This window comes from Melospiza georgiana, chromosome 1 (genome assembly GCF_028018845.1).
Source record: "Melospiza georgiana isolate bMelGeo1 chromosome 1, bMelGeo1.pri, whole genome shotgun sequence".
In the NCBI taxonomy this organism is placed as follows: Eukaryota; Metazoa; Chordata; class Aves; order Passeriformes; family Passerellidae; genus Melospiza; species Melospiza georgiana.
The window spans coordinates 146,200,137-146,213,476 of record NC_080430.1 but is presented as its reverse complement, the minus strand read 5'-3'; the positions used below and the strand labels follow the sequence as shown (position 1 = coordinate 146,213,476).

Genomic DNA, 13,340 nt, shown 5'->3' with positions numbered 1-13,340 from the left:
GCAGATGCTGGTGAAACATTTCAGTAATAAAAATCGGACAGGTCTGGAAAAGACTGATAACCTCCTCCAAAGACTTCAACTTCAGGCATCAACTGAAGTGCTACATGCTTACAGATGATCCTTCTGAATTTTGAATGCTGATTAATTGTTTATGGTAATGCAAACTAGCAGAAATACTCTAAAACATCATCAGATTTACATAGGTACAAGTCCTGTGTGCTAATGACACCGTTCCATTGTGTCACTCAGAGTCCTGATGGTACAATGACCTCCAAAGAGCTTATCCAAAATTCACCTCCAGTGAGGCTGTGATTCATTTGACATGCTAACACAACTCATCATTTGCTAATGAATGTGAGCTGGAGATGGGAAAGGAGCACAAATAACTCATCTGCTCCTCACACTTCAGCTGTTGCTGTGTTGGCCTCCACGCTTCATCAGCACCATGGGTCTGCAGCTGCAGACCCTTCAATGCTCTTTCCTAAGGAGATGCAGATCCTACAGAAATTCCACATAACACAGCCTCTGTAAGCACCTTCGCTGAAACACTTAAAGTTATTGACATAGTCTCATCAGTTTAAAGGCAAGATGTTGAGAAAACCACTATTATAAATTTAAAGAACTGATCATCCCCCTCACATTTCTATCCAGACCACATATCTTGTCATGTGCTAAACCATCAAGGCAGCAGCTGACATTTTAGGGTCAAAAGTCACTTTTTGTCCCTCTTTTATTTTCCCAACAAATAGATATTAAAAAAATTTCCCGGTGTTCTTATAGAAGTATCAGAGAAGAGAAGCCCTCAAATATATTTTGAAAGGCAGGTATTAACAGACAGAAGACCTGTGGCAGTGGTTTGATTGGTGTGAGGCTGAGTTACAGGGAGTGGTTTGATTTCTGCACTGAGAGAAAGGGCCTGACATCAAACATCTTGCCATCTGAGGAAGGTGTGACTGGGAGACCATGCTCAGGTTCCCATCTCAAAGGGATTTTCATCCCTGTGACGCTGTGCTCAGGGCCAGGACTCTGACACTACTCTTGGTTGATATAATGGAGCCATCTCCTTCAAAACCACAAAAATTCTGGGGCTTGGGTCATGTGTGCCAAGTGCACTGTGAGACTCCATACAGGGCTGGAAATATCCAGCAGCACCTAGAGGAGGAGCATCTGTTTCCCCATGGAGAAGCAGCATGGGAGTGGAGTTGCATCGTGGTGTCCATCATTACTGGAGAGAAGCCCATTCCTTGGGATCAGACTGAGATAAGGCTCCTACACTTGCTTAAAAATGCTAATTTGCTTTAAAAAGGCCATTTTATCTGAGATAATCTAGAGCTTCTGAGACATTCCCTGTTCTGTTATAGGGAGAGACTAGAACATTAAGAATATTCTGCATTCAGTTGCCTTCCCCTGGCTTCCAGATAATGCTGTTTTTCTGCAATATTGTTCTGGAAATGAGCTAGAGCTGTGAATCCTTGTCAACTGACTGATCAAGAATGCCAAACTATAACCTACTATGGAAGACAAAGCAAAGGTGAAGAGTCTAGTGCAAGAGAAGGTTTATAGAAAAAGCATAAAATCAAACTGGATTAAAAATCTGGTTTAATTTACAGTGAAATTTGGTCTGTTAACACGGTATTTTGCCTATGTCAATTTGTGTATTCCAAGAAAAAGTATTCCTCTACACCACCACTGCTGTTTTTATCCACAGCTCCTGTGACATAAAGTTTAGCCTTTGCATCTTTCAGCACAGATCCTTTCTTCTCTTCTTCTCTCCCTGTGGATAAACTGAGGGCAGCTCATCTCTTTGCATTCTGAACAGTAAGAAATCCTTCCCTGACTGATGGATATGAGTTTGTTTTGCAGCCCCACTGGATCTGTGAATGGGTCATAGACTGCAGACAGATTGTTAAGAAAAGCTGATGTGCAGTGTTGTCAAATAACCTAAGTTGCAGTAATGACTCTGAGCTCTTCACTTATAGAAAAAATTCAGAAAATCTTCCTGGATTTAAAAATCTAACAACTGGATGGTTCAAAGTAAAGATCTGAGACCTTTGTCTGATTTTGTCCAGGTCAGGCAGTGATTAAACACTATGTAGAAAAGATCTATCATCCATTCTAGCTACAATACTTCATGATTTTAGCTGGAAAAGCCCTGAGTCAAGTGCCCTGTGTCACAAGCACAACTGTGAACACCTCAGGTGCAAAATGATAGAGCTCACTGTGGAGTAAATGTCTGAAAATTCAGAGATCCTACCTAATCTGAGAGAACTAAACCATATGTCTGGCTCCACAGGAGCTGCATTATCAGGACACTTCATTGCCCATAATGGAAAACCCACTGAGCTGTACCTGGACCTGGAGTGCACTGGCAGAGTTGTGGGGTGCAGATCATGTGCAGCCATGCACCTCTTCCTCACACAGCTGCAAATCCTTGTCCAGGCTAAAAAGTCTACTGGGATTGGCACCATGCAGCTTTTCCTCTGAATGTTCCACTCCAAGTGAGAGCTGAGATCCTTGCAGAAAGTGCTCATGTTCTCACATAAGGATGACTGTGTCATGAGTTTGAGAAGGCACAGGCAAAGATACAGTCCCAGCTGAAATATATATATTTTTTTTTCAATTGGCAGTCCTATGTGGCTGAAGTGCTACATTGGGTTAGAATCATTGGCATTTTTGAAAGTATGGGGTTTGCAATGTATGGTCAAAAGTAGAAAAAACCCAACTATCAGTACTCCCAAATGGGTTGAAGTCTTGCATGAAGAGCAAAGATTCTCTTTTCAGTTAATTGTAAGAATTTGTCTGACCACCAAATTATTATTATCAGTTTCCTACATAGTAACTCTGTATTGGAGACTACAGAGGCTTTTTCTGGACACTGCTGCTTCCATATTAGAAATTCACTTTCAGCTGTTCCAGCTTTGGATGACCTAATATATTTGATGCGTGTACCTGCAAGAAAAGGTAGTTTGGTCAGGTGGAAGAAAGGGTGGATGGGCTCTTTGGGTTTTTCTGTTTGTTTTCTCTGTCTGTCACAGTCCTCTGATCTTTATTGAATTCAAATGAGACAGTAGAAAATACCACAGTACTGTGTTCAATCAAGGCAGACGTCACAACTGTGTGTTCAGAACTTACTCTCATTTGCATTTTTTTGAGATTTCTAAAACTTTATTCAGAGGGTATAATCCATTTTTCTCCTTTCTAAAGAAACAATGAAGGGTTTGTAGGGGAGATCAGTGAGACATCCTAAATCTTGTGTACCCCTGAGATTTTGTCATGTTTGGAAGTAAACTAGATCTTTAGTCCCTCTGGACACAGCAGTCTTGGGGGACATTTGAAAAGTTACCTTCCTAGAAATTTTTCTCCAGATGTTTAAGCATTGATATAGATGATTGCTAGTCTAACCTTAGGCTCTTTCTATCATCTAAATTCACTTCTTTACACAGTTTGCAGTAGTCTATGCACTTAACTACTCAATTACAGGTTGGCCTTCAAAGGTCCAGCACTTTTATTTTGCAAAATTTAGCAGAAACTAATGTTGGAATCTTAAGGTTTACCTTCAAATGGCTCCAAACCAATTTTTTAATATCTTTTGGAGAATGCCCTGTCAGAGCTCATTTGATTTGTGGTTTTGCAGCTGGGGCTGCTGGGTGATGTGGTTTGGCTCTGTGCTGTCCCTGCTCTGCTGCACTGATGGATCACCTTGTTCCTAGTCTGTGTGTCTCAACTCAATTAGCAGCTTGCTGCCAGCCAGAGATAAGCCCATGGATAGGCATTCTGGGCATGGCAGATAAAAGCCCCCAACAATAGTTCAGTCTGATATCCTTCACTTGATATAAAAATAGAAATTAAACCCACTAATGAAGCAATTCAGGGTATTTAGTTGCAAGTCAGAAGCTTTTGCATCCTTATTCTAGCTGCAGGGGATAGGACACATGCAACCCCTTGGTAGCTAATGCTGTCATTGCCTCTCCTTTGCTTCTGCCATCTGTCCCCCACTCATGTGAGAAGATGCCTTGGTCTCTCATGTGCCAGGAATTTTGGAGCACTTTTGACACTTTTTCCATAGGGAAATAGAATCTTGGTATATAACTCTTGTCTTCTAAGCTGAGGAAAAACAGGCAGGGAAATGTAGTGCTCTGGGCTGTTTTGGAGGCTCATACCAGCAAACCTGGGAAATGTGTCAGGCCATTCTTCTGACAGAAAATGCAGATTGATGGTATCTGTGCTATCTGACACTGCTGACACAAAATGTCATGCCGGACCCTGGGAAAGATGGCAATGGTGGTCAACAGGGCTCAGAAAAAAAGTTTTAGGACTGGGCCTGAAAAAAAGCAAGACAAGGGAGCTTTAGCCTGGTTTGGGTAGTACATGGAGGAGAGGAAAGAGGAACCATCTGATATAAAAGCTGTTCTTTTGTACCCTAAATGCCCTGCTGTGAAGCACAGCTTTCCCCTCCCAGGTCTTGATTTTAAAAGCTTTCCAGACTCATGGACACAGCAGTGGAGCCCATTCAGAGGCATTCCTGCCAAAGAGAGTTCAAGTCATCAAAAACCTGGCATGAATAAGGGTTTGGGCTTTTCTGCCTCAGCTTCCTGCTGTGCCAGGGACAATGTCTGTCACTTTGTCACCAATGGACAAGTGTCCTTCTGGGCTACCACCTCAGCACCTGCCAGGTCAGCTTGTATGCCAGTTAGACCAGGGCTCTTTTGGGGATCTTTCCTTACTTCCTAGAGTTTCCCTCAGCAACATGTGAAGGGCTTTTTTCTGCCTCTGCTATCACAGCAGAGCAAGAGTGCAATCCAGCTTACTGAGCAAGGCATTTCTGCCCTGTCCTTGCTCTGCAATGGCACTGGGACAGGGATTTCTTCATGGAGCTGTGGGTGTGCACTCAGGGAAATCTGTGGATGCAAGGAAAGAGGAGCCTCAGAACCTCCCTTCTGCAGGACTTACTGCTTTTTCTCTTCACTTCCAGGACTTCCACTAAGTTTCTCAGTGCTTTTTCAGGCATCCCCAGCCCTTTTGTAGCCTCACAAAATGTTTGGATTTTTCCTGTCGCCCTTATCTCAGTACTGATCTCTGGCCTATTGCTTGGAAGTGCAGAGATTCAAGAATTTAAATATTAAACGGTGAGTATTCCAGAGTCTGTGGAAATCAGGCATGCATTCCCTTCTCTCTGAAGAGCTGTTCTCAAATATTTGGTAATGTCATTTTTTTTAGTGTTAAAAACCCTGACTCAAGTTTCTCATTAGCAACCATAAGGCGATCAGTGCAAGATACTGCAGATGTTCTGTGAAAAATGAAGTTCTGAAGAAGAGAAAAAGATGGTGGGTAGGAATATAGAGCAACTGAGAGAAATGTGAGAAAAGATGCATTTTTAATCCTTATGGGTAAAAGCCAATAGCTGAAGAAAATAAGGTTTTTCCAATATGAAATTTGGGAAACTGTGTGGGAATCATGGTTTAGAACCATATTGCTTTGGATACCCTAAACCAAAAATTTAGCAGAACACTGTCAGATTTTCCTTACATATCACAGTCTTAGAGAATTCCATTAGCATTTACCAGGTGGCAGAGCATAATGAAACCAGTGCACAAGCTTTAAGGGAAGAAAATAAAATACCAAATGAAGTAAAGCCGAAAAATCTAAGATTCATAAGAATATTTGGAGACAGAAGAGTCCCAATATCTTGCAAGAAGCGGTATTGAAGATAAGAGAGCAAAAAGAAATCTGTGCACTGTTGGACTGGGGTGATTTCTTACTAGTAACTGTTCAGTTAGAGGCTGGAGGCTTTCTTACCCAAAGCCTGAATTATAACCAGGATCCCTGACCACATGTGGATGTGATACCTAAATTTGCAGCAAGGGATTTCAGACAAACCAGAAATGCTGTGGCTGGCTGGCTAATTTCTGTAGCAAAAATACATAAACATTATGAAGAGGTGGTGTTTATAATTATATCCAAACCAAGGGTAAACATAAGGGGTGGCATTCAGCTGGTTTGCACAGTAAACCTCTCCACAGGAGCTCATCACCAGTCTGTCCTTACAGTTAAAGGGAAGAAATATCTTCTCCAAGTGCTCCTGACCAGCTTGAGCTATTTGGTTTAAATCAACCTGAGCTGTACACTAGAAGCACACATTCCTCTCTCTTAACTAAACCTCACTGAGGCTTAGCATTTTGTCCCACAGAACAAAAATTTTTCAAAATTATACCAAATACAAATGTAGTTTGGCCTGCCTATGGCAGATCCATTGCTAAAAACAATTTCATAGGGAAGCTGTTTTGGAATAGATCACAGACAAATTACTACAGGATCTGCTTCTACCATTTTGAAGGAAGGGATGGTGAACAGAAATGTAATGAGCAGATGTAGATATAAAACACATAAAGGTTCTCAGCTAGATCTGTGTTCTATTGCTTTCAAATGAAAATAGATATAGATGAAAAACTGAAAGAATGGGGAATAGCAAAATAAGTAAAAATTTACCAAACAAAACAAAAGTTCTGTGATGTTCATGCAAGAAACATTAGATTCATGATCATGTATAGTTGTAAATTATTTCTTTTCTGGGAAAGAATTTTTTTTAATACTCTTTTTAACACAACAAAATAGTGCAGATCAGTAAGAAAATAGGACTATTAAATATGTAATTTCTAAAACTAAGAAAATATATTGACCTGAATAATATGTTATTTGTGACAGTAACAAAAAAGCACTGCCATTTGATGGTCTGGAAATTATGCATACAGCAAATTAAAGAAATTTTTAAGGCATAATGCTGCAAATAGGACCCATATAATATGCTGTGAAAAATTATGTAAAATAAGGCAAGGATGATTCTAAAAAAGCTGAAGAGCACAGTCAGATCCTCATTTGGCATAGGTGATATACATTCTTGAAGTCTGGACTGCCACCTGCTGAAACACAGTTTAATAGGAAGTTTTGACTTTATAGGATTGAGTTTTCATTTTAAAACTTGATTTTTCACCCTATTTCTTTCTTCCAACCCTTAGTGCTCTATATTCCACGGATCATTATAACTGTGATTAAATCTCACATTTTCTCCCCTTCTGTCCCTTGATTCCCCAGGTCAGTGGCAGTCTTCCTCCTGCTCATCCTCTGTGATTTCAGCAGTTTCTTACCCTGTGATTGTCCTTTTACAACTTTAGAGCCAGACTCAACCGCTCAGCCCACACTGCTTCCTCTACAAAATGAAATTAGGCAGTGCAGACTCAGGCATTGTCCTGTTGCCAATTCTCTTTATGTTTGCATGGCCACCACATGGGCATAGGTGTGCCCAAAATAGGGGCAGTAGCAGCAAGAGGAAGATGAACCTTTTTATCATTGCTGAGCAAGGGGGACTGATGAAAGAAGGGTGGAATCTGAGTGACATCTTCCATAGAAAGAGGACACAGGAAGACTTGCAGGCTTCAAAACCATCAAGATCCAGACCAGAAGAGGCTGAACTGCACAGCATCAGTGCAGATTAAAGTTGATGGCATGCTCTGAGTTGCAGTGATAATTATTGCAGAGGCTGAGGAGGACTGCTGAGATGTGAGCTGATTAACTTGTGGGTGTTTGCAGTTGGTGTTTACCCTTCAGCTGTGGTGCAGCAGGAGGAAAGCAGGCCCTTCCAAGATGTGTTATGGGCACTACCATGGGCTTTTCATCCCTTCTTACCCCAAGTCCTGCAGGAAGGAGCCCGGGGTGAGGCTCTGAGGGCTCCGTGGGTTTGGGGCCTGCAGCTCCCCCTCAGCAACGGCACCTCTGAGGGGCTTCATGCCCTTCTTGAAATGGGGGGTTCAGGCCACAATCTCTTCTCAGATTTGCCCTCAAGATTACTCACAACGACTTGTGGTCTTCTTGTGATCCTCTCACCCTACTTTTCGAGGGTATTTTGTCCTGCATGGCCTCTTGTCCTCACGGGTGGGCTCTCACTGGAGCTGGGACTTGCCGCGTGCTTGGTGCCACACAGAGGAACTGAACAGGCAGCACCCCCAACAGCACTGAGCAGATGTTCCTTGGTGTCAACCTCAGGGATTTTTATTGACCAAACTCTTTTACCACTGTAAGACCCCTTTCCTTGTGTCAAATACATGGCTGCGACCACCTGAGCATCTTCGAACTGCTTTGAGCCTGTTCCAAAACGAGGGAGCTGCAGCCCCTCGCTCTGTGGAGCACCGGTACCCTCTAGTGGTAAAATCGCAGGCATTTTTATGCAAAAAAGATGATTTCACTACTAAGTTATCTTCTGTCTTCCTTTTAGACAAAACTCTGTACATCATCTTTAATTGACAGCGGTGTTTTTTTTAAATGACATTGTAATTTCATGCCTTTAGTTTAAGTACCTATGATGTAATGCGATGATGTAATTTCCTTGGACTGCTCTCAGTGTGTTTCACCTTTTATTAAATCACTAAAATTATACTTGTGAGCTGATGGGTGACCGAATTTTCACATGGTATAAAGAAGTGGCTGTAGTGGAAAGTACCAAGGAGCAGCTGCTGAAGGCTTTAAATGGGGTGTTGGTGATGCTACCACTCTAAAGGCTGTAGTGTGGCAGAGTACAGGTGGCTTATAGTTAATCAAAGAGATCATGTTGCCTTTGTTTAGTTTTCACTTGTTTGCTCTTGGAGGTTCTGGGCAGCTGGATCATGGGTCTTGGGAAGCCAAGGAGCCACTGGTTTTATAACTGCATGGAGGGGACAACAAGATATTGTGTGACAAAACTCAAGGGCATGGAAGGAGCACTACAAAATTGCTACATGAACTGCCAAATGTCTTGAGAAGCAGTAGTGTGGTTATAGGTAGATGCAAAAGACATATTTTGGTTTGTTTCCTACCAACTACATAACCCATGCTCTAGAGCAGGGCTGAGGAGTGGGAAAAGGGGAAACTCGCCAAAGAAATCCAAAATTATTTAGCATGAGCAAACACATTTACCTCTGTTATAACCTTGCTCAAAATGGCTGATCTGAAATTTTCCTGGCATAAGAACAGTGAATTTCAGAGAAGCCACTGCAAAGTAATCCTTCAGGGTTTGCTATGAAGTGTTTCACTGTTGTCTTTTCCTTGCATGTAGGGTGCTAGTGGACTCTGCTTGGAGGAAATTCCCCCAAAAACCATCAGGAGCTATCTGGAGCTCACCTCTGTCCTTTCACTCCAGCTGCAAATAATTTACACATTCTCAGAATACCCCTCTTTAGCCCTAGGTTTTCTCAGGCATGAAGGAAATGAAAACCCAAGGTTTTCATGTTGCTGAGCTGAGTCCCTTGTCACTGCCTCCTCTGCAGGCTCTGTCTCTGCTCATTTCACCCAGTGAAACAAAGTGGAGTTTTTCTCAGCAAGAGATGAAATCACACTACAGGAACCAGATTGAAATTCAAAGCAGGTAGTACACATAAACACAGCTTGATTTTTCACAAGCTTTTTTCCCTGGGTGATTTCAGTACCTAATGCCTATCATTTCTTTGATGTACCCTAGTTATGAAAGCAGAGCATCCAGAGCTTTTACAAAGACATCTTTCTAATTTATTCATTAAACTCAAAATATTTCTATGGCCACCTGCCCCTCTGTTCCTGTGGATCAAGTTTTGGAAACACATTAAAATGCCCATGATTTGGGTACATGAAGTACCAGAATATGAGTTTGCCCCTTTGCTTCACTTCTATAAAAGATTTTGAATAGCTTGAACCTGGGAATAATTTTCCAAAGCAGATCAATTAGACTGAATTGGATTTGCCAGCAGTGGGAGTTAAATTTTTAGTCAAATCTCTGTGTTCTGGAGCCTCACAGGCAGAAAATAACACAGGGGCAATGATTTATCATATACTTTGTTTACTGGAGAGCAGAAATTTATCCTCTCTTGTTACTCTTTCAAACCTTTTTGTCTTTTCATCTGCATAGAAATGAGTGCAAAAAAGAGAAGAAAAAAGAAAAAGAAATGAAATGCAGTTTTCAAGGGAGGATTTGTTCCAGTGCTGCCTTGTAGTGAAGCATTTACTCTTTCCCAGGCCTCAGGGTGTGCCAGGGAGATCCATTGGCAGTAACTGCAGTGCCATTCCGGGCAGCACACAGCTTGGAATGGACCTCCTGAGCAACACAATCCTCTGCATATCATGCAAGCCCTTCCCAAAATGCACTATCACCCATCTCATTCCTGAAGAATGTGGGTTGATTAAAGCATGTCTGTCCCAGCAACATTCTGACTCTGGATTTTGCTATGACTGCCAATTGCCCCTGCTCCAACCTGGTTGAAAACTTCTGATCTTCATCAGAACCCACTTCATTCTCACCAACAGGGAGCAGCCATCCCGTGGAGATCTCTGCTCATGATTTTATAGGCAATATCTCCAGTGCAAATAGAGAAGAGATTAAAAATGCTGTGCTTTTGATTTCATTTCAGGTTTCTGATTGTCTTGGGGTGTTTGATCTTAGCAGTCCTGACAACTTTCAAGGAGTATGAAACAGTTTCTGGAGACTGGCTCCTCTTGCTGGTAAGTGAACTGTGGCTGCTGCATCACCCTGGTAATGTCCTGGATGAAATCAGCCCCATCAGCAGGGATGGAAACTTGCTCCCAGCTGTGCATGCAGTGAGGCTTCTGCTCCTGCTCCTGGAGCAGTGACTGTGCACTTACATATTGGAGAGTTCCCAGTCCATTGTCAACACCAACTGAGTAAAAAGTAAGTGAGGTTCCTGAACAAAAAGAAAATGAGAGCAAAGACCCTATCCTGAGGCTTTTAAACAATGGCTTTTCAGCATTTGTCTGACAGTCCTTCCATCAGATTATCAGGAAATTTCCTATTGACCGTGCCAGACCTAAGCACACTTGAAAAATATTTTTTGGAGGAATCTTTCAACACTTTTGATTCATTCTATAGTATTCTATTAATCCTAGTATTTCTTTCAAGGGAGGTCATCAGAGCTGGATTCATGTTTTTGTCCAATAGCAGCATAGCTGAAATTGCTGCAGGCAGTGCCTTTGAGAGAAAATATATTCCCAGCAAACACATTCCAGATTGCTTGTTCTATAAATGCTGAAGTTCATGCTCAAGACTATTTCAGCAAGGCTTCCCATTTAGCAGAAGAATTGAAAAATAGAAAAAAAAGGTCCCTAAATATAAAATTGCAAATTCAACATTTTATGAAAATGACCCTAAAAATGAACCTTCTTTGCTCCCATAGCTATCATAAAATACAGGGCACAATGTCTCACTTAACTTGGCCTTGTTTAAAGTATCCCTAGGGAAACTGCACACTAAAATTAGTTCTAGGATCTCAATTTCCATTTCCCCTTGTACCTCCAGAGACATATAGATGCAAGCAAGAGCTAAATGCCAAAAGGAATGAAAGGTGAATTCCTCTTGCATGTTCTTTCTCAAAAAGTGCCTGTATGAAAACACCTTCATCCCTCAGGGAATGGGAAACTTGCTTTTGGTCTCTGTTACCCTGCTTAGGCCCATCTTTCACATTTGAAAAAGCCTGAGGTTACCTATCTTTCTTTCTCCTGTGCTTGTTTTTACATGGCTCTCAGCGGCTTTTAGAAGCTGTGGGCAATGAGCATGAGGAAAAGTCTCCTTTTCCTTCTTGCCAGCAATTCACAGAGAGGAAAAGTAACCATGTGCCCCAGGCTGCCCTTGGCACCCCACCCTGCTGAGCACCTCAGAGAAGCTCTTTACTCCCCATTCCCTTCCCATGCTTAGAAAGGGTCTGGAGCAAGGTGGAAAATCCCATTCTTTCATCCACCAGGAATTTGAGGGAACAACATATGCCTTAAATGTGTCTTACATATGTCTTTATCACTGCTTTAAAGTTATGACCATGTGAGTATCCTGTGTCCTGCCCTGTCTGGACAGATGTGGCTGCATGAGCTGGGGATGGGCACAGAGTGCCCTGGAGACTCTGCAGTCACCCCTCACATACATCTCCTCATTTTGTGTGGAGCAGGAAGTCTTTCTGTGAAGTGATTCTCCTTCCAGGGTGAGCACTTCACTTTTACCCAACAGCAGGGGCAAATCCTTCCTGTATGGTACTTAGCAGGCTGGAAAACTGTGTCCCCTCTTTGCCTTGCCTCTGCCACCAATCTCGATTCTCCTCCACTTTTTTCCTCTCTCTTACTCATATCCTAACACTTGCACCTCATCTGTTTCCTTCAACTGTATCCTTGTGTTCAAAATTACTGCAAAACTTGTGAGACTAACAATGTTGTTTGTGTCTCGATACAGGAAACTTTTGCCATTTTCATCTTTGGAGCAGAGTTTGCCTTAAGAATCTGGGCTGCTGGCTGTTGCTGTCGCTACAAAGGATGGAGGGGGAGACTCAAATTTGCCAGGAAGCCTTTGTGCATGCTGGGTAGGCACCTACTCTCTACTACTCTCTACATTAAGGTCCCTTTTCCTTTTAAGCCAGTTTGGGGGATATCAAAAAAATGGTGATTGGCAGTGCAAAGAGCACCAAAATCATATCTGCCCTTTATGCCAGGACTTCTGTCCTGCTTGGAGCAATTATTTCAAGTACCCAGAAATAACTTGTAGTTAAGAGACACTTGGCTACCTAGTAAATGAGAAAAACAAAATGAATCCTTCTACTCTTCAAATACGTTTTTCTTGTCCTGAGCCCCATTTCACTTTTCTTAAGCTCATCCTCAGGAAGACTCTCTCTGCCTTCAGTTTCAAACCTGACTCTATACCATCTTCCCCAGCTCCCTTTCATATTTGTGTTTTGTTTTACAATTGTATTGTTGTCTGTATCTACAAATAAGTATCTTTGTGATTTCACCCATGTTGTCTTTCAAGCTTGGAAGGCACTGCCTATAATTATCCACACAATTACTCATTATTCATGTTTGAATACCCTCCTGCAACTACTCATTATATCCACAAACCAACCAGCCAACATTCAGGAGCTCAGTCTGCCCTGAACACTGGTCATCCCCATTCATTCACTGATTTTAGGATACCCTCACTTGTTTCAACTCTCTTCAGGCCAAGCACTGGGTTTTTTTCTCTATTTGTACGGCACATAACATTCTGAGCCATGGTGCTGAATGAATACAAGCCTCTCCTTTTGTTCATCTCATGGATCTAAATGGTAGACAAAATTGTGACAAATTTTCTTTGTGCATCTGTGCTATCCTCAATTTAGTGATGCTCCTTTGGGTGCTACTGTTGTACAAATACTTATATTTTAGTAGGCTTGGGAAGGCAGCAGATGTGAACAAGTGGGATTGATTCTGTCTCATTCCTTCTCAGTAACAGTGTCATCTCACTCCTGAGTATGAATCTTCATTTATATCTGGGTAAAAACCAGAAGATATCCTGGATTTATTAAAATCATCTC

General features: G+C 41.9%; 1 protein-coding gene across 2 annotated transcripts in view; it reads left to right on the top strand.

Moving 5' to 3' along the window:
• KCNQ3 (potassium voltage-gated channel subfamily Q member 3) overlaps positions 1–13,340 on the top strand; it is a 195,412-nt gene that overhangs the window by 148,172 nt on the left and 33,900 nt on the right. For both annotated transcript variants that reach the window (XM_058030111.1, XM_058030103.1), the window contains exons 2-3: positions 10,407–10,497; positions 12,227–12,353. In XM_058030111.1, coding sequence (XP_057886094.1) covers positions 10,407–10,497; positions 12,227–12,353 — 218 coding nt within the window. The remainder of the gene's footprint in view (positions 1–10,406; positions 10,498–12,226; positions 12,354–13,340) is intronic.